The sequence below is a fragment of the Papio anubis genome, chromosome 2 (assembly GCF_008728515.1).
Source record: "Papio anubis isolate 15944 chromosome 2, Panubis1.0, whole genome shotgun sequence".
Lineage (NCBI taxonomy): Eukaryota > Metazoa > Chordata > Mammalia > Primates > Cercopithecidae > Papio > Papio anubis.
Window position 1 is genome coordinate 86,995,147 of NC_044977.1, and position 20,500 is coordinate 87,015,646.

Here is a 20,500-nt window from a genome sequence, read left to right on the forward strand (position 1 = left end):
AGAATCATAGGATTATAGTCATGGGCAGAATGTGAAAGATCATTTAGAACCACCCAGCATCTCATGGTTAAGAAAACCTAGGCCCAAAAAGTTAAAGTGACTTGCCAAAAAAGCCTCATGGCATAGTTTTCTTTGTGAATACAATGGGAAGGATCCATAGTTCTCCAACCTTAATAGCCATCTTTCCTCCCCTTTAGAATTATAAAATTCTATAAAACATTAGCTAATCCCTATGGAGCACTTATTCTCTGCCAGGCACTGGACTAAATGCCGCATGTGCTCATCTCATTTAATCCTCCCAACCACCTGTAAGCCTATAAGGTAGGAGCTCCAGTGGCCCCACTTCCTCAAATGAGGGACTAAGCAACTTGCCAGGTGACAGTGCTTGAGGGTAGCACAGATCAGATTCAAACCCAAGTCTGTAGAACATCAGGGCCTTTAACCCAGATGCCCCACTACCCTCAAACCATCCCATTCGCCACACCAACCTCTGCATCTAAATATGTCATCCCCTTATGAGAAGCATATTGATTTGTAAAGACAGCTCTTCTTTTGATATTAATTCAGAGATGGAGCTCTAACCTCCCACTGGGAACAGGCACAACACACAGGTGACTCCCACCAATCACCAGGCAAATGATTCATGACTCACTGGGGAAAGTCCCATCTGATTTTTCCCCTGCCTGCATCATCCCAGGACTGGAGGTTCTTGTGACCTTTTCATAGTGCATGAAGCTTTCTCTCCCAGATTTGCAGGTTTTCATCTGGGTGGGAGCCAGCCCCAGTCCCCTCTGTCTCAGGAAGCCTTCTCTTTGCCTCCAGCCAGTCCCTACCCCCCACCTTGCCCATCTGTGAAAGCCCTAAAAATTATTGTTAGCCCTGCATTTGTCCATATTGTACTACATAATTTCTATAATTGTATGTGCTGCAAAATTTGCCCCTTCATAGATATTTTTAATTATTTCACAAGACAGTCTTAATAATTGGGGAAGCAGAGAAAGACTGAGGGAACACTTTGGGACAAGATGACCCTCTCTGAGTTAGACCACGGCATGAATTTGTCAGATCTGCGTCCTTCCCCCACCCCCAATCCCCAGTCCATGAAATACCCTGATTATGACTTGTACGTCCTCAGTCCCAAGGTCTTTTAATGAATTAGCAATGGCCTTCACTGATGGGCTGACAGAGGTTGACTGGATATAAAAATAAACCAGAAGGCATAAAAACACAAACTAGAAGGAAACGCACAGAAACATTAAAGATGGGCAAATCTGTGTGTGGAAATATGGATGATGATGATTTTCTTCTTTGTGCTTTTCCTTGCCTAATTTGCATTATTTGTGCAATGAAAATGTTAACAATTCCATTGCCCCTCTCCCCCAACAAGAAAAAGTTCAGATCTGTTAGGCCGATCTGGGTATGAATCTACCCTGTACCAGCCATGTGACCCTGGACGAGGTATCTTAGCTCTCTAAATCTCAGTTTCCCCACCTGTCAAATAATGAGAGTACCTCTGCCACTGTGATTGTGACAGCTAAACAAGACAATGCTGCCTGTCACAGACTTCATTCCTGCTTTTACAACAACTTTAAAATCTAGAGGCTTAGCACATAGTAAGCAATCAATAAATGTTAGCTATTATGAGGACAATAATTATTCTTCACGTTTGTCTCAGCTGGTTGATGTATTCCTGGGTACCGCCAGAGTGTCTTACACAAGGACAGGCAGGCATTAAGAACCCAATAAATACCAACTGATTCCCATCCACCTACCAAAGAGAAGGCCCCGAATCCTTCACACTTGGAGAACAACAAATACTAACTCAACTGTAAATGCGAAAGTCCTTTACCCACTTTCTCCTCACCCCGACAGAAAAGGTTTACTCCCGAAATGGGTTGGGGGATGGGGCATGAGAAATAGTACTCTTTAAAATCTTAACTACAAATTCAGAGACATTACAAAGCTTTGAGTTAAAAGGGTTAGGGGAGGCTGGTTTGTGAGGAGTTTTTGGTTTTGCTTTGGGTTTGTTTTTTGTCCTTTCTTATGGTACTGATTGACTTCTTTCTTTCTTTCTTTCTTTCTTTCTTTCTTTCTTTCTTTCTTTCTTTCTTTTTCTTCTTCTTCTTCCTCTCTCCTCTCTCTCTCTCCTCTCTCTCTTCTCTCTCTCTCTTTATTGAGACGGAATTTTGCTCTTGTTGCCCAGGCTGGAGTGCAATGGCGCGATCTCAGCTCACCACAACCTCCGCCTCCCGGGTTCAAGTGATTCTCCTGCCTCAGTCTCCCGAGTAGCTAGGATTACAGGCGTGTGCCACCACGCCCAGCTAATTTTGTATTTTTAGTAGAGACAGGGTTTCTCCATGTTGGTCAGGCTGGTCTCCAACTCCTGACCTCAGGTGATCTGCCTGCCTCGACCTCCCAAAGTGCTGGGATTACAGGCGTGAGTCATCGCGCCCGGCCAACTCCTTTAAAGAGCCCCTGAGTAGCACTGATTCGTATTTAGTGGAGAAGGGAACCACAAAAGACTACTTTCTTGTCTATTGGTAAGTAAACTGGCTATTTCACTTATATCTAACTGGCATCTAACCCTACATCCAGACCTAAGAATTCTTGAATTTTTTATTTATTTATTTATTTATTTTAAGCAACAGGGTCTTGCTCTGTTGCCCAGACTGGAATGCAGTGGCACAGTCATAGCTCACCGCAGCCTTGAACTCCTGGGCTCAAGTGATCATCCCACCTCAGCCTCCTGAGTAGCTGGTGCTACAGCCACACACCACCATGCCCTGCTAATTATTTTATTTTTGTAGAGACGAAGTCTCCATATGTTGCCCAGGCTGGTCACAAACTCCTGGGCTCAAGCAATCTGCCTTCCTCGGCCTGTCAAAGTGCTGGGATTACAGGCATGAGCCACTGCATCCAGCCCAGACCAGACAACTCTTTATCATCCATTCATTAAAGTAAATATGAAACCTATAGGGAAAAACTGAGATAACTGAGAAAAAAAACTGTATTTTTTTGTCGTTGTTTAATGTTTTGTAACAGCTTCATTGAAACATAATTCATATACCATGCAATCCATTTAAAGTACACAATTTAATGGCTTTTAACATATTCACAGATATAAACAACCAGCACCATGGTCAATCTTAGAACATTTTTATCACCTCAAAAAGAAACCCCATATCTTTTAGCTATCACCTCCCTATCACCCCACTCTCCCCTGCCCGAAACAATCACTGATCTTACTTTCTGCCTCTATAGAGTTCCCTATTTGGGACTTTCATATTAATGGAATCATAAAATACGTAGTCTTCTGTGATTGTCTCAGCTGCCTTGATTTAAATGATGTACTGGAGGGAGTAACACCCACTTATGGTAAAAGACCGTTATACAAATACACTACATCAACAGCTCCCCCTACGCAACAGTAATCCGCTTGAAGACAAACAGCGGATGGCACAGTGAACACTCCACCTTCCTCACTATTCCCCAGAACACAGCGCTCAGGAAACACTTGAAGAAAAAACAGATATACTCAAAAGAATTACTGGAATGAGAGAGAAAAAGCATTTCCATTTGAATAAAATCAAAGATCCAAAAGACCGGACAGAGTCCCCCATTTGGGGAGGAGGAAGACTCAGGAGCCCAAGAGCCCTCACATAAGCTGTCACAAAGAGCATCGACGGTCACTAGAACAGGCTTCTCCGTGCCCATTTCACAACACGACAGGGGATTTGCTCCACACAAGCGCAGGCTCTCCCACAAAATTTGCTCCACACTATTATTTGGCTAAATTAGCATTTATTCCTTTGAAACATGGAGAATGGCTAAGTGTCAATCTTTTGAAAATACTGTAATCATATTGTCATTCATACAGGTTAGACCTAAAAAAAATTACTTCATATCCAGATAATTTATCTGAATATCACCAAATAGACCTCCTAATTTAGGCTGTAAGAACTGCTATTTTACATGAATTAACTGGGAGTAAATATTAATGTCTATTAATACTTAAAACAATCAAATTGTTTGACCCAGAAGTTCCCACGTTTAGAATTTGCTTTATAGATGTACTCACAAAATTACGTCAAGATTATGTATAAGAGTTTTTCGCAGCACAATTTTAACAGGACAAGAAAAACAACCTTAATTCTGTCAATGGAATACCATGCCGGCCATGCACAGTGGCTCACGCCTGCAATCCCAGCACTTTGGGAGGCCGAGGCAAGTGGATCAGCCATGATCAGGAATTTGAGACCAGCCGGGCCAACATGGTGAAACCCCATCTCTACTAAAACTACAAAAATTAGCCAGGCATGGTGGTGTGCACCTGCAATCCCAGATACCTGGGAGGCTGAGGCTGGAGAATCGCTTGAACTCAGGAGGCGAAGGTAGCAGTGAGCTGAGATCATGCCATTGCACTTCAGCCTGGGTGACAAGAGCAAAACTCCATCTCAAAAAATACATATATATATATCATGCCACCAAGACAAAGAATGAAGCAGACTGGCATATGGATAATGTAGAAAGAACCCCAGAATAAAATTATATGTGAAAAAGTAAGGTGCAAACAATGTGACACTATTATTTCTTTGATGTCAGTTTTTTTAAAGAAAATTTAAACAGAAAGACAAAGATACAAGACTTTTTTTAAAAGTTCATATATAAGTTGCATATAATACTAAATAGTACATAATTACTATATTTGAAATCTTTACTATATACCACATATCCTAACAGAGTAGAGGAAGACATCCTACAATAAGACTTTAAAAAGTACTTGTGGCCGGGCATGGTGGCTCACGCCTGTAATCCCAGCACTTTGGGAGGCCGAGGCGGGTGGATCATTTGAGGTCAGGAGTTCGAGACCAGCCTGGCCAACATGGTGAAACCCCATCTCTATCATAAAAAAAAAAATTAGCTAGGTATGGTGGCACATGTCTAATCCCAGCTACTCAGGAGGCTGAGACAGGAGAATCGCTTGAACCTGGGAGGCATAATCTGGGAGTAAAGCTCAGATCATGCCACTACACTCTAGCCTGGACGACAGAGTGAGACCCTGTCTCAAAAATAAACAAACAAACAAATAGCATTTGTGTTTTTTAAAAAAAAATTATGTTAATCAAAAGACACCATAAAGAAAGTGAAGATACGCCACAGAGTGGGAGAAGAAATTCGCAACACACCCAACCAATCAGAACCTGTATCCAATACATATAAAACCGCCTAAGAATCAATAAGAAAAGATAACTCAATGGGAAAATGAACCAAAGACTTATTGAAACAACTTGAACAGAAATGTCATAAAGGAGAAAAAATCCAGTACTCAAACATATGGAGAAGTGTTTAACCTCACTGGTAATCAGAGAAAAACCCCAAATTAAGTCACAGTCAGATATCACTTTCGATCAACAGACTAACAAAAAATGTTAAAGTCTGACAATTCCACGGGTGGGCAAGAATGTGAAGCAACAGGAATGCTCACACGCTGTTGGTGAGCACATCAGCTGGCATGACACTTTGCAAAGAAGACATGCATAGCATCTAACCCAGCAATTCTACTTCTATGTATATACCCTTCAAAAACATATGCACCCATGCAACCAGAGACAGATACAAGGTTAGCAGCATTTCTTTAACTGCACAAAACTAGAAACAACCGACTGTACATCAAAAGCAGAATGGATAGATTGTGGTCTACTCATCCAACGGACTATCATATTGCAAAGAAAATGAAAACGAATGAATCTCATGTTGAATGAAAGAAGCAAGATATAAAAGAATTCAGGAGGCCGGGCATGGTGGCTCATGCCAGTAATCCCAGCACTTTGGAAGGCGGAGGCGGGCAGATCATGAGATCAGGAGTTCAAAGCCAGACTGGCTAACATGGTGAAACCCCATGTTACATGGTGAAACCGTCTCTACTAAAAATAAAAATACAGAAATTAGTCAGGCATGGTGTTGGGTGTCTGTAATCCCAGTTACTAGGGAGGCTGAGGCAGGAGAATTGCTTGAGCCCGGGAGGCGGAGGTTGGCGTGAGCTGAAATCGTGCCATTGCACTCCAGCCTGGGCAACAGAGCAGGACTCTGTCTTGAACAACAACAACAAAAAAAAGAATTCAGGAAGCATGATCCATTTAAATAAAATTCAAAACAGACAGAAACAAGTTACACAGCTTAGGGACGTATTTTGTCTTCAATGATAAAACAGGAAAGAAAATCGAGGAAGTCATTACCATAAACACTGAGTAGTGACTGAGGGAAGTGGGAGACGACTGTGTTCAGAAAGGGAACCCCTGCGTTGCTCTGCCGTGTTCTTTTTTGATCCAGGCTACATCAGTGTTGTACTGTATGCATTTTCTGTATGTGTTTTTACTATGAAAAGCTGTTTGTTTGCTTATGGATATGTGCCTCTTAACCCAAAATTTAATTCTGAAATACTACCTCCCGCTAAAAAGCAGCAGGACTGACTCCTTGAAGAAAATGGCAGATTCCAGATCCAGGGCAAGAAATGTGTAAGATGAATCCAAAACATCTTGTTGTACCAGAAAGAGAGGAAGCTATCAGACTACGAGGTCATGCCAAACAGACACAGGAACCAATGTGAGAAGGTTCACACTACCACAAGGGGGACGACTTGAGCATCAGTAACCTCGGCGGAACATAGTAAACATGTTCAAATACATCATACTTTTAAAAATTACAAAAACCAGAAAACAAATCATTCACTGTTAAAGGGTACTAATATATTAACTGGAAACTTCAAAAATAGGCCAGGTGCTACAGCTCACACCTGTAATCCCAGCACTCTGGGAGGCCAAGAGGGGCAGATCACTTGAGGTCAGGAGTTTGAGACCAGCCTGGGCAACGTTGAATAGAAACCCCATCTCTATTAAAAATACAAAAATTAGCCAGACATGGTGGTGTGCACCTGTAGTTCCAGGTACTCAGGAGGCTAAGGCACGAGAAACACTTGAACCTTGGAGGCAGAGATTGCAGTGAGCTGAGATTGCCCCACTGCACTCCAGCCTGGGAGATAGAATGAGACTGTCAAAAAAAAAAAGGACACAACAACAACAACAAGAAAAACTTGAAAAACTGGTAAATATAGAGAAAAAATATGGAGAAAAATCAAACATTTAAGCCAATAAATGGCAAAGAAGTCATAGAACTAACAGTATCCACCATTTTACAACCCATAAGGAATGACTTGATCTACACATTAAACACCTATGAGTACTAACATCACAAAAATGGACAATCAGATACTAAGTGCCTCCTCTTGGAAGGACTCAGTGTCACCAGTAAAGTAGCCTAGCTAAAAAATAGTAATAAAATAAACAAAACTTGAATGTGGTAAGCCTCTAGGTCCAACTACCAAATTCACAGGAAATTCAGAGGACAGAGGAACATATTAAACAATACTATGGGGATGTAAATAAAACCTCTAACAAATAACCTCATTTCTTTAAAAAAAAAATAAGTAGCAAGGAGGATAAAAGAGGGACAGAGGGAACAGACAGATTAAAATCGACTTAAAGGACAACAACCAAGTCACACTGTGTGAAACCTACCTGTATCCTAATTCAAACAGAGTGAAATAAACAATGACATTTAAAAGACAACTGTGGGTAGGGGGAGGCAATTATAGGTAATACTCAGGGCTCAAATATACACTAAGCAATTATTATTTTTTTCTCATGTGTGAGCAGACTGGTTATGTTTTTTAAAAGTTACTATCTTTTAGAGATACATACTGAAATATCCACAGATAAAATGATATACCTAAGATTTGCTTCAAAATACAGGCAATGGATTCCACAAATTAAATAAGACTGGCCATAAGACAAAGAGTATGAAAGCTCAATGATGGGTACACAGGGTTCATTACACTTTTCTGTCTTGTGCTGTACATATTTGAAATTTTTTCATAATAAAAGGTTAAGAGTATTTTTACTAGTAAACTAAGCTTAAGAAAAGCTTTTGAAAAGAATATATATTCTAGTATAAACACAGAACATTTTTGGAATGTTAACTATTAAACACTGGGTAAAGGAATTGGAGTAAGGGACAACGTAGGAGACCGGTTTTGCTTTCTTATACTGTTTGAAATAACATTAGCATGTGCATTTTAATTTTTATTATCAAAAACATTAGAAGGGATAGTCTAAGCAGTGAGACTAACCAGCCACGGTTTTCTTCTTTCTGTCTTTATTAGTAAAAAATAAAAGTAGAAAGAAAAACAACCGAAAGTTAAAAGCTGAACTTCAAAACGAAATCATGTATCAATTAACACATATCAGAACTAAAATTCCTCACCATCTAGACCAAGGACTGGCAAACGTTTTCTGTAAAGGACCAGACAGCAAATATCTTAGGCAACTACTCATTTCTGCCATTGTAGCGGGAACATAACCATAGATAATATGTAAATGGATGAGTGTGGCTATGTTCCAGTCAAACTTTACTTATGGTAACTGAAATGTGAATTTTGTACCATTTTTATACGTCACAAGATATTACTATTCTTCAGATATTTGTTCAAACATTAAAAAATGTAAAACACCATTCTTAGTTCACAGGCCATACAAAAACAAGCATAAGGCCGGGTTGGCCTGGGGGCCGTGTTTGCCAGTCCTGCTCTAGACAGTTTCTCATGCCACTTGGATCCCCTCGTTTGGAGATACCATCTGGACTATACGGATTGTCTATTTTTATGTCTTTTAACCTGGTAGTTCCCATGCATTTCAACAATGCTTCTGTGAAAAAATCAGTACCATATGTTAACAAGGCTGTTTACAATTACTTCATTAGAGATAGAATCTATTCTCTCAGTTTAAAAAAAAAAAAGTAAATGGTCAAGAAGACACAAATTTGCTTCAACCCATGCCAAGTGCAGCTTAAAAAATGACCAGGGTAAGAGAAAAATCTTTGACTCTTAACTTCCCCTGTTATTAATTACATGACTTAAGCTTTAAAATCTTTTGCGAAGAAAGAAAAAAGGAAATTCAAAACTTTTCAGCCCCTTTTGGAGCCATGAGTCCTTTCAAAGTTTCGATAAAAACAATATAGTTAAGACCCTGAAAGCGCCAGTGTCCACAGAAGCACAAACATGGGTTATCTTAGGTCCAGTTGTATATTATAACAAAACCAACCAACAAGCCCGGAAGAGCCATCCAGGCCTTCAGCAGTCACATCCACTACTTCTGTCGCTAATATCTACGGAACACATATTAAGCACGCTGGCATACACAGCTAATTCGATCTTCCCCACCACCTAGAAGGCAGCATTTTCACTCGGGAAGGTTAAGTGACGTTACCTCTGTGCTAAAATTCAAGACTCTAGAAACTTAACCTTTGCATTGGACAGCCTAAAAAATGTGACCAAATTATCTAAACCTAAAATGCGGTTTTTCTCTTCCAGGGAAGAAATTTGTGGCCTAGGATATATCAAGATCTTCACAAAGGCCCCAGTTTTCATCTCAGTTTTATGGCTGATAAAACAGGATTTCAAGTAATTAGTCTACTTCCCACTAGTCTGGGAGGAAAGGGATCCTTGTTTGCTTTTTGTAACCTCAAAAGAAACAACATGTTCTAATTCCACTCCACAGAAAACATTAAGAAGATCCATCCAATGCAGAGCTCTAATTTATAACCCTGGCATGCAACCCTTTTCTACATGGGAGGTAAAGCCTGCCAGTCAATATTCACCCCCAGGTCAGGAGGCTAGAATTCTAAGCCAAAGATAGATTTTTATTTACCTTTAAGCGGAAGCGACAAGCACATACCATGTAATCTATTCTAATACTGGATCCTCTGCTTCCTGTCACTCCACTCCAGATGCTTCGCAGATGAACTGGCTTCCCTACATCCATTTGGGGAGGGGGATCACCTGGGACCCACAGGTGAGGGGAGGCTGTGATTGCTCCTGCCTTCCTGCCTTTACGTCACCAATGCACTCAGGGGAGAGTGCCCAGGCTCAAATTCCAAACTGTCACAGGGCTGCTGTACCAGAGGAGCTGGCAGCAAGGATAATAAAGACGTGGCATGCAGCTCTAGGTCTCTACTGGTCCTTGTGTGAGCAAGCGTGAACAAGTGCTTTTGGTTCCTCTACCCTTGCCTGGGTGCCTGTGGATACCTACAAACTGGGGTTTACAGAGAGGAAACGGTGCCGGCCTATTGGAGCAATTTGTGTTAGAGAGGAAGCCAGGGGGGACATACAGAGAGATGTACACAGAACAAAGAGACACAGAGAGAGAAAGAGAGACAAGGAGAAAGAGAACGGATGAGGTGCATAAGAAATGCCCCACGGGGGAGCTGGCGTGAGTGGACATCTGCAAACGGTGATCTGGCCCAGTGCTGACAGCCAAGTCTCTTACTAATATGTGTATGAAGAGACATATTGATATTAAAATAAACACATTACATATTTAATTATGCCAACTGCAGTTCATGATTTAGAGGAACAGATGCTTGGAGTAAAAAGAAATAGTGAGCATGTGAATGTGACAGAAGGTAAGAAAAGCAAGCGAGCAAAAGGGGCAGAATGGGGTGGGAAGGGCGTGGGTCACAGAAACCAGTGGGCAGAGAGAGACAGGGACAGAGAAAGCAGGGCCAGGTCCTAGAAAACGCCAGTATATCCATGAGGTTGAGGGGCACACAGAAAGGAGAGGTTCCAGAGGCTGCAGGCACCACCCTAGCTGCCCCCCCCAGGCAAGAAGATGCGGAGGTTATGCAGACTCCGTCACTATCCCCTCAGGACATGGAGGGAGACCAGAAGTGGGAGGGACAGAATGGGCACAGGCCCTAATGATGCTCTGGATGTGCAAGGCTAGAAGAGATAAAATTAGATAAGATAAAGCTTAAGCCAGCAATTTGGAAGGAAAAGCAATCAGTTGAATTACAGAAAGGAAAAGCCACACAGGGGAGAGGGGCGGGGAGGCGAGGCCAGCCCAGCCCTCACACTCTACCCACCACGCCACTTCTGGAAGTAACTCAGGTGTCCCTGGGAGCCACACCAAAGGGCTGAGGGCCCCAGGCACTTTCTTTGTGAGCTCAAGTACCTGGAATTACTGCCAAGGGTATCCAAGGAGGCCCTCCCACACAAGAACACAGCCTAGAGATGGGAATGCTGCTCCGACTTTGAACCCCAGGGTAACTCAGTGGCTTCAGCTCCTCTACTACAGCTGCATATATCTACTACTATCAGTCTTTTTAATGTTCTTCTTCTGAAATGTATTGTCTATATGATGGATCGATCATATTTGTAATTATTAACGATGCTGCTATTATCCCCGTTAAATGCCTAAAAATACAGTACCCATCTCAGTACCCAGCGTATTGAAGGAAATGCCAAATAAGTGTTTGTCAAGTAAATTAAAACTACTTGTAAAAGCCAGGCTGAAAAAAGGAGGCAGTGACACCTAGTAACTATGCCCCAAATCTATCCTTCCCTGTCCAGGAGCATCAGGCAGCAGCTGCACGTGCTCAGCACCCACGGCCACAGCAGCCGTGGAGGAGGCAGGCTGGGGACCCCAGGGAAGCTGCTTCGGGCCTGTCACAAAGAAGAACGAGTGTGGCAGTCCCTGCACCCTCCGGGAATCCCAGGTCTGCCTACAAGGTCAGAACTGAATGTTACCCACCAGTACTGTTCTATCAGGAAAACAAATCATTTTTATAAAGAAAAACTCTCCCCTGATTCTGACCACACAGGAGAAGACAGAAAAATGAGCTGCAAAGACCATCTGATAGGGAATAACATAACACAAGAGAATACAAAAATCTATCCCAAACTTTTTTGGCCAAAGTCACCCCCATCTGTGTCCTATTTGCCTAATGGCCCTCCTCCCACATACGTGATTTTTAGACGTAGACCCGATGTACTTCTCAGATGGATTTAAGGTGATATACAATAAACAATAAGACTATCAAAATAAAAATGGGGAGGGAATCACATAAAAAAGTTAAAAACATAAATTTTAAACCTTGGCCAACCCAGCAACCATAATCAAGCAATAAATTTCGTTCTGAGCTCCTTTGAAGCCAAAAGGGGAAACATGATGGGAAAAACAGATATATTAATAACTTGGAGAGAGATATCTCAGAGCGGGCATGGCTAAGACATCAAAAGAAGTTTGATCTAGCAAAGAGCCTAGGTCGAAGCGCAAAATTCTCAGTTTGTATCTCAGCCATCCTTGCCCACTGGCTGTGCAGTTGTGGCCAACATTACAGGAACAAAAACCTCCTCATGACCCCAGGCATGTTCAGTCACGGGTCCAGGAGGCTGACAGAGCACCAGCACCTCCGCTGCCAAGACGTCATGCATCAGGCTCAACGTCACATCGCTGGATAACAAGAGAGCGGGGGCTGGAGTCTGAGGTTGCTGTTTTCTGTTAACACACTCACTGCCTCTCTATCCCTCCCAGCTAAAAAAGCATCTACCTCATCAAACTTAAGAGCAATATAAAATCCAACTAATCTAAAGGGTTTTGAAAAAATGTACCAAAAACATAAAAGCAATATACATGCAAAAGCCAACTGAATGATACAATGAAAGTCTCAAATTCTAGCCAATAGGCCACTTTCTTAAAAATCAAGAGACATGATAAAATTCCAGGACCCCCAAAAAGTGCTTAACACTTATCTTTATCCACCTCTTCATTCTCTTCCCCTGTTGTGAAGTGCCCACTTAGTACTTCTCTCCAAATTTTGCTCACGTACCTCCAGATGCAACCTCTTGGGGCCTATTTACTCCTCAGTGAGATAGAAAACAATATTAGCTCTGTGGTGTGATTGTGACTATTGGAGACAACGCCTGGAACAGAGCCGTTGCTCCAGAACTGAGGATAATCGTGTGGTTAAAGTCTCACCTCCAGGCAGCATCCTCTGCACTCCACATTTTCTCTCTCCCTTATTCACTTCCAGATCCCCAGGCAGGACACAGAGTAAGATATCCACTGACTTCCTGTGGTCTACTTCCTGGGTGTTGTTTCAATGGGCTTTGTTATAACAGGACTAAGTCTTCTGTGAATACAACTTGGTAAATAGGATGAAATATAACTTTGCGACAATTCAGCAGAGATAGACATAAAAACCTGGGCCTGATGACACTCACCTCCCCTTGGCTATAAACATTACCCTACCTGTAATGTCAGTAATCCTTTGGGGAAACACTTACTGAGCATCTATGATATGCAAAGACCAAAGACCGAGGGGACCCCTGGTGTCGAGCAAGTGCACACCTTTTATTAGCTACCTGCCACCTGCCGGGCATGCAACACACATTGTCTCAAATTCTAACCACCCTGCAAGGCAAGCTTCCTTGTTCTTTTAAGAAAAAAGAGTAGACCAGCAACATTGATTTGCTCAAGATTACACAGCCTGGAATCTTGTCCTGGGCATGTCTGACTCTGATAGCAATACCCTCAAAGAAAATGTCAGCGAAGCCTCAATAAGAAGAAAGCTGAGATACAGAAACCAAAAGGAGAAGGTAATTCAGAAATTCAAACAGAGTGGGTGTGATGGGAAGAATTCATTAATAAGAAGATACCTCTGTAGAAAAATCTTACCAGACAGTCTGGAAGTGAAAGAAACAGCCAATAATCCAGGGAGGTCAAGCCAGAGAAATCAAGCCCCCAAATCATTTAACTTTGTTTCTTTTAGCCTAAATTATCTGCTCTGACACTTTATAACATAAATGTTCTGGCTGTTGCAAACACTTCACTTCCCATTGTGTGGTTTAAAGATATGTTTTTACTCCTATCTCCAAATACCCAAAATCTACGTGAGAATGTCATGGTTTTTTTAAGTCTCTATTCTCTATCACTTTTCTAAAAATCAGAGTTAGACTATATCTGCTAACGTAAACCTTGTCTTCTCAATGACGATTCCAAACACATTATTCTTAAGGGTATACTAAACCATACACATGCACACAATAGACCCTAAAGGAAAGAAACACAGGGAGCTTGAGTAGTTAGTTAGGGAAGGCTTCCTGAAGGAGGCCAGACTTGATATGTCTACAAAAATGAGGAGGCTGGACACAGTGGCTAATGCCTATAATCCCAGTGGGAGGCCAAGGCAGGAGGACTGCTTGAGGCCAGGAGTTCAAGACCAGCCTAAGCAACATACTGAGACCGCCACTTCTACAAAAAAAACTTTAAAAATTAGCTGGGCATGGTGGGACTCTCATAGTCCCAGCTACTCGGCAGGTTGGGGTAGGAGGATTGCTTGAGCCCAGGAGTCAAGGCTGCAGTGAGCAGTGATTGTGCCACTGCACTCTACTCCAGCCCGGGCAACAGAGCAAGACCTTGTCTCAAAAAAAAAAAAAAAAGGAGGATGTGCATGGGTACAGAGCAAGTGTGGGGGACATTTCATGCTGGGGAACATTTTAGGCAAATGGTCCCCAAGACCTTTTTGATAAGGATACTCCAGAGAAACAAATGATACTGTTACAGGAGGCAGCACTGAGGCAGGGCGGGTGGCATTGGAGAACATGCACACCACCCCACGGGCACCGTGCAATACCACCCACCACCCATGGAAGTGGTGACAACAGTAGGGAGGGGAAGCCTGTGCAGAGGTCGCCAGATGCTTCAAGCAGTGGTATAGGTCCCTGCTTATAGGTGCCGGGCTCGGCCCACAACGCACCCACCTTCCTTGGACTCCTGAAAAGAAAATAGTGGAGGTCTTTCTAAATCATGTGAGACAGTAACTCCCCCAGAGGTGCCATCCTCTAGATTCCAGGGGATAAAGACGAGCACAAGAAGTACTGCTGAGCACTTTGTGTGGGATGTGTGTCTAAACACGACAATCTGAAGACAGAGGTGTAGAAATTGGCAAGTTTCCTAAAGCATGACAACACACACCCAAAACTCTTTCATGATTCCCTTTTTCCCTGTATTTTTCCTGGATGCACCATCACTATGGGAACCAGGATGGTTACTCCCAATTCCCCGTCACCCACTGCTTATTTAATAAACGATTTCTACTTTACCAAAATTGATGCTTCGTTTTCTTCTAATTCCGTTCTATACTTTACCTCTGCTCTGAGTTACACTGAATTTATAACCCTTCTTTTAAACAGAAGTATGGCTAAACCAAACCACAGCAGTATCAGCAACCAACAATGCCACTGTATGATTTAAAAAACATTCTTATCTGAGGCCAGGTAGCCAAATTTATGCAAAATAACTCAACAGATGCCAGTCAGTACCAGCTGACTCATGAATTTAAGCTCTTATTTGGAAGAAATACAACTCAAAGAGGGGAGAAAGGAAAAAAATGAGTTTCATATTAACATACAATAAAAGCTTATTAACTGATAACTCCATAAATTATGAGTGGCAATCAGATAGATAATTCATTCCCTCAGTGATAAAAGAAATTTTGCTAATAAAATACAAGTGCAATTTTAGCATAAGGAATGGTATGAGTTGCTCAATCCACTTAAAGTATTTCCCAGCCTCTCTGATGCACTGCTTCATACACAACAGTTATGCCATTTCATAGATACCTCATGTTACTAAGCAGAGACTCTTGGCTGATCATTAAAATAATTCTAACTCTTTACCTAACAGTCATCACTCTACACACTTAAAGAAAACTAGACTTCTGCTGCTGTTCATGACAGAGCAACTGATACCACACTATTTCTCACGTTATGAGTCCAGCACAACCCAGACACCAAAACCAGACAGAGACATTACAAAGAAAATGTATGGATCTGATATCCCTCAAGAACATACATGTAAAAAGCCTACACCGAAATACTAGAAAATCAAATCCCTCAATATATAAAAAGGATAATATATCAGGACCAAGTGAGGTGTGTCCTGGGAATGCAAAATTGGTTTAACATTCAAAATTCAATGGAATTTACCACAATAAAATAAAGGAGAAAAACCATGATTATCTCAATACATACAGAAAAGACATTTGACAAAATTCATCACCCTTTCATAACAAAAACTCTCAGGAAAATAGAAACAGAAGGAAACCTCCTCAATCAATAAAGGACACCTATGCAGAACCTCCAATTAACATTGTACTCAATGATGAAAGAATAAACACTTTCTGAGTTCAAGAAGGCAAGGATGTCTACACACTTACCATTTCTATTCTATACTGTATGGAAGGTGTTAGCCAATGTTATAAGGCAAGAAAAATACATACATATACACATAAATAAGCATTAGAATGGAAGAAATAAAACTGTCTTTATTCACCAAATAATTGTGTTCATAGAAAATTCTAAAGAATCTTCAAAAACTACTGGAAGTAATAAGTAAATGTGACAAGGTGGCATGTACAAGGCAACATATACAAAAATCAAGCATGTTTCCATATACTAGTAATAAACAACTAGTAGATTCTTTTTAAAATTCTATTTGCAATAAAATCAAAAATAATATAAAAATTAGGGAAAAATAAAATACATGTAAGACCTCTACACTAATAACATTGCTGAGAAAAATTAGAGAAGATCTAAAGAGATACATCATACTTAGTGATTGGAAAACTCATTATTAAGCTATCCTTCTCCCCAAATTGACCTATAGATTCAACATCATCTCAATCAAAACCCCAGGAGGCTGTTTTGTAGAAATTGACAAGTTAATTCTAAAATTGAGATAGAAATGCAAAGGACCTAGAATAGCCAATACAATCTTATAGTGAGGGGTAGAGAACAAAAATTGGAGAACTTATATATTCCAATGTTATGACTTAAAATAAAGCATCAGTAATAATAACAGTGCAGAAATTACGTAAAGACAAATGTGTCAATGGAACAGAACAGAGACCCTAGAAACAGAACCAAATTTATGTGATCCATTGATTTTCAATAACGGTACCAAAGCAATTCAATGAGGACAGGAAAGCATTTTCAACATATGTTGCTGGAGCAACTGGATACCCACAGGGGAGGTGGGTGGAATTAACCTCTTAACCTCAACCTCATACCATAGAAAAGAAATTAATCTGAAATGGACCACAGACCTAAATGTAAAGGCTAACATCATATAAAGCTTCTACAAAAAAAAAAAAAAAAAAAAAAAGGGTAAGAAAATATGTTTGCAATCTTTCTTAGGACCCAGGTAATATTGACCATAAAAGAAAAATCAAAATTTGACTTCAATATTAAAAGTAATAAAACTAGATTTCTCTCCAACATTCTATAATTCAAACTCAAGTCTTTCCTTTTAATTGGTATGAGTTAGTATTATCTAGCTGGGTATATCTTAGAATGATTCCAGAAGTTCTAATGAGAGTCTACACTCATGGACAGATCATGTACAATGCTTTTGACTAATCTGGTCTACATTTTCAAATGTCTTGAAATAGAATGCTATCCAAAAGACCTATAAAAATACTAATAATGCTCTAACAATAGTCTATGGGCTACTGGGCACACTCCATTTATCTCAAATAATTAATGCCATAATTACCATCCAGTACTGTAAATACTACCAGCGCACAAAGCTTTAAGGAGGGGTGTGGATAGGAAGAAATGGGCCACGTGTTAACAGACCAAGAACTGAGGGTCTAGCTGTCATTCATAGCGGCCCAACCTCCCTGAGAAGTCTTTACCTTTTCCAGGATTAACAACTTAAACTTCAACTAGGTAAGCTTTTCAGGTTCTAACTGGAAAGCTACTGGCCATAACTTTGAAATGTTGTAAACTTGACTTAATGCTATTTCATACAACATAAACTTAGGTCATTTGCTTTAATGGCAGGAAAGGTTTGCGAATACAATCCTAATAAATCAAGCCAATGAACAAAGTGAAAAGATGATCTTATTTTTCACTATAGGAACTCAAGGCTTCTTATTTTGATGAGATATCCAATGTAGTTCTCCAGTCAAATCCATCAGAAAGGCAAATCCACACTGGAGTAGCAGAATGCTCCAACAGACATGGGATATCTGAGAAGATTCTGGCAATAGGCCTTGCCCTGCAACTTTCCAGCCACTATGCCCTTGGGTAAGTCATTTGATCTCTTTAAGTCCTACGTTTCCTGACCTATAAAACAGGAATTGTGATACCTGCTTTGTTTCATCATAGATTGTTCTCGGATTGAATGAGAGAATGGACACGAAAGTACTCGGTGAATGATGAAGCGCTATACGTTCTGTGAGGGCTATAATGTTTGAGAGCTTTCTAACATGTTACCCTCAATGAAGATGCAGTTCTCAAAATCTAAATGTGGGTGGGCAGTGGAGGAAAGATTTTCCTAGATTTATAGAATGCGAACATTAAAACTTTAAAGAGCTTATCTGGCAATACGCCCGCTCATCTGACAAATTAGGAGATAATGACAATAGCTGCTTCTTATGCACGGTGTGCTATGTTCCAGGTGCCATGCCTTACTCAAATCACTTCATTTACTTCTCATAGCAACTCTGAGGGGTTACTATTTCACAGATGAGGAATCCAGGCTCAGTGACAAAGTCAAGATGTACAACTGGGGGGAGAAAAGTTGGTGCAATTCTCCACTCTTCTATACAAAACCTCAGAAAGATTAAGACATGTTTATCTGGATAATGTAGCCAACTGGAGGGCGTGCCATTGCACCAGCTATCCTTACTCACTGTGTTTGAAAAACCTCAAATAGTAATCACCATGAAGGTCAGGGTCAAGGTCCCAATGCTTACCTGAAATAAGTTTTCCACCCCACCTCTAGGAAGGACGATGTTCTCAGGGAAGACAAGATTTGGTGTCTAAACCCACAGTGCAGCTAAAACCACATGGTAACAAGATGCTGTAACTCATACAGGAATAAATTCTGACTTAAGGCTATATCAGGTAGGAATACAGCCCCAAGTTCAGGCTGTCCTGACAATGGGTGAGGTCAGAGTTCAAGCCCACATCATGACCTTTCTCCAATAACCAAAACTTGACTCTCTTTCCATTCTTAGCCCAGGAACTCAGGGTAGAGTTGGCTCCTCCCCAGGTCAAGGGGTGACGCACGAGACCTGGCCCCACGTCAGCAGTGCTGCACGTGTCCCTGGCCTTGCAACTGGTTCTGGATGTGCGCGTGACCCAATCTGAGACAATGGGAAGAAACAAGACTCCATCTGGAAGGACTGGGACAAAGACTCTCACACTCTCTTTTGCTGGAAGGTGGAAAGGCGTAGGCCTAGAAACTGTTGGCAGTCATCCTGCAATTACAAGGGGAGGTCGTGTCTGAGAATTCTTGAGAATGGAATCAACACACAGGAAGTGGAGCCAGGCTGGAGAGAGAGAAACCAGATCCTGGTGACATCATTTGAGCCCCTGAGCTGACTCCAGTTTATCCCTGGACTGGCCAGCAATGTGAGCCAATAAATTCCTCTTTGGCTTAATCTAGTCTGTGCTGGGTTTGGGCTCACTACCTGGGACCAGAGGAGCCCTAAAACACAAGCTCAAGGCCATCTATCCCCAGCTGAACTGTGAGCTTCTTGAGGTCATGAAGGACTCCCGACTTCCTCAGTTAACGTTCAGAGAATTGGGCTGATCCTTGGCACATCCTGAGAGCTCCAAATGTACGGGAATTAAATAGGTCACCTTCAGACTTTGCAAAGCAAAACCTACACCCAAAGCAGAAAATAACAAAAACCTGCAAAGCCCCATACTGATCACGGAATCATTAGTTCTAGCTTATTCCCACTGTACTGCCCACCTCCCCCTACTGCAAAGCTACCAGGTTTGACATGCTACTACCTACTCTTCACCGCTGGGTCTTCTCCTCCTTAGTAAAATAGCTCTGGAAGACAACAGGAATGAGTTCATGTCCTGATCTAGCCCTTTATTTCATATTTTAAAAATGGAGGTAACACTTAATATTTTTCAAGCTATCAATAATACACAGAAATCACTTATTACAGGGATTGTGCTCATTCACGACACCAGGAGTTTTACTTCTGCTGCTCCTGAGAGCTAAGCAATAACTATGAGTTAAAGGCAAGTGAGACCTCACTACATAATCTACCTAGGTAGAGGGAACAAGAGCCAAGCCCTAAATATTCAGCCCAGAGTCCTTGCCAACTCCAGCAAGGATAAGACATACACCAATCTCTCCTCTATTGCCTACAAAAGCTTTCAGAAACTTTTTCCCCAAATAAAATGCTAAACAGAACCTCAAACACACATACATGAAGATACATGAAGGAGGGAGCAAGGGAGGAGGCTGCTGTGTGGGCAGCACGAGTGGGAGGGCACAGGTCCACTCTCCCGGACCTCTCCCCACTGCTCAAGGCCACTGCAGAGCCTCCAAAGGACCTAGCGGCCTGCCCCTGTGTCGTTTCATTGCTTCTCAGAAGATTTCAAAATCCAAAAATAAGCAAATTAATACATGGTTGAAATTCATGGCTCAAGTGAGTGAGTGTTTAAAACCATTTCCATTTTCTTTCCTTGGCTGAAAAGGCCAGACATCCACAGGCTATTTGAAAAAGAAAACAAAGGCAATGATCCAAGAAATTCAGCCTGAAAACTTACTCTGCTCTAACCAAAGAAACTTAG

The 20,500-nt window shown here is 41.4% G+C and overlaps 1 protein-coding gene across 15 annotated transcripts in view; it reads right to left on the bottom strand.

Moving 5' to 3' along the window:
• CACNA1D (calcium voltage-gated channel subunit alpha1 D) overlaps window positions 1–20,500 on the bottom strand; it is a 327,018-nt gene that overhangs the window by 274,951 nt on the left and 31,567 nt on the right. Inside the window, exon 1 of one of the 15 annotated variants that reach the window (XM_021934319.2) lies at window positions 9,789–14,130. The exons of the other annotated variants lie outside the window; for them this stretch is intronic. Coding sequence (XP_021790011.2) covers window positions 9,789–9,875 — 87 coding nt within the window. The 5' untranslated portion in view covers window positions 9,876–14,130. Of the gene's footprint in view, window positions 1–9,788; window positions 14,131–20,500 lie in introns of those variants that run through there. 15 annotated transcript variants of the gene reach the window in all.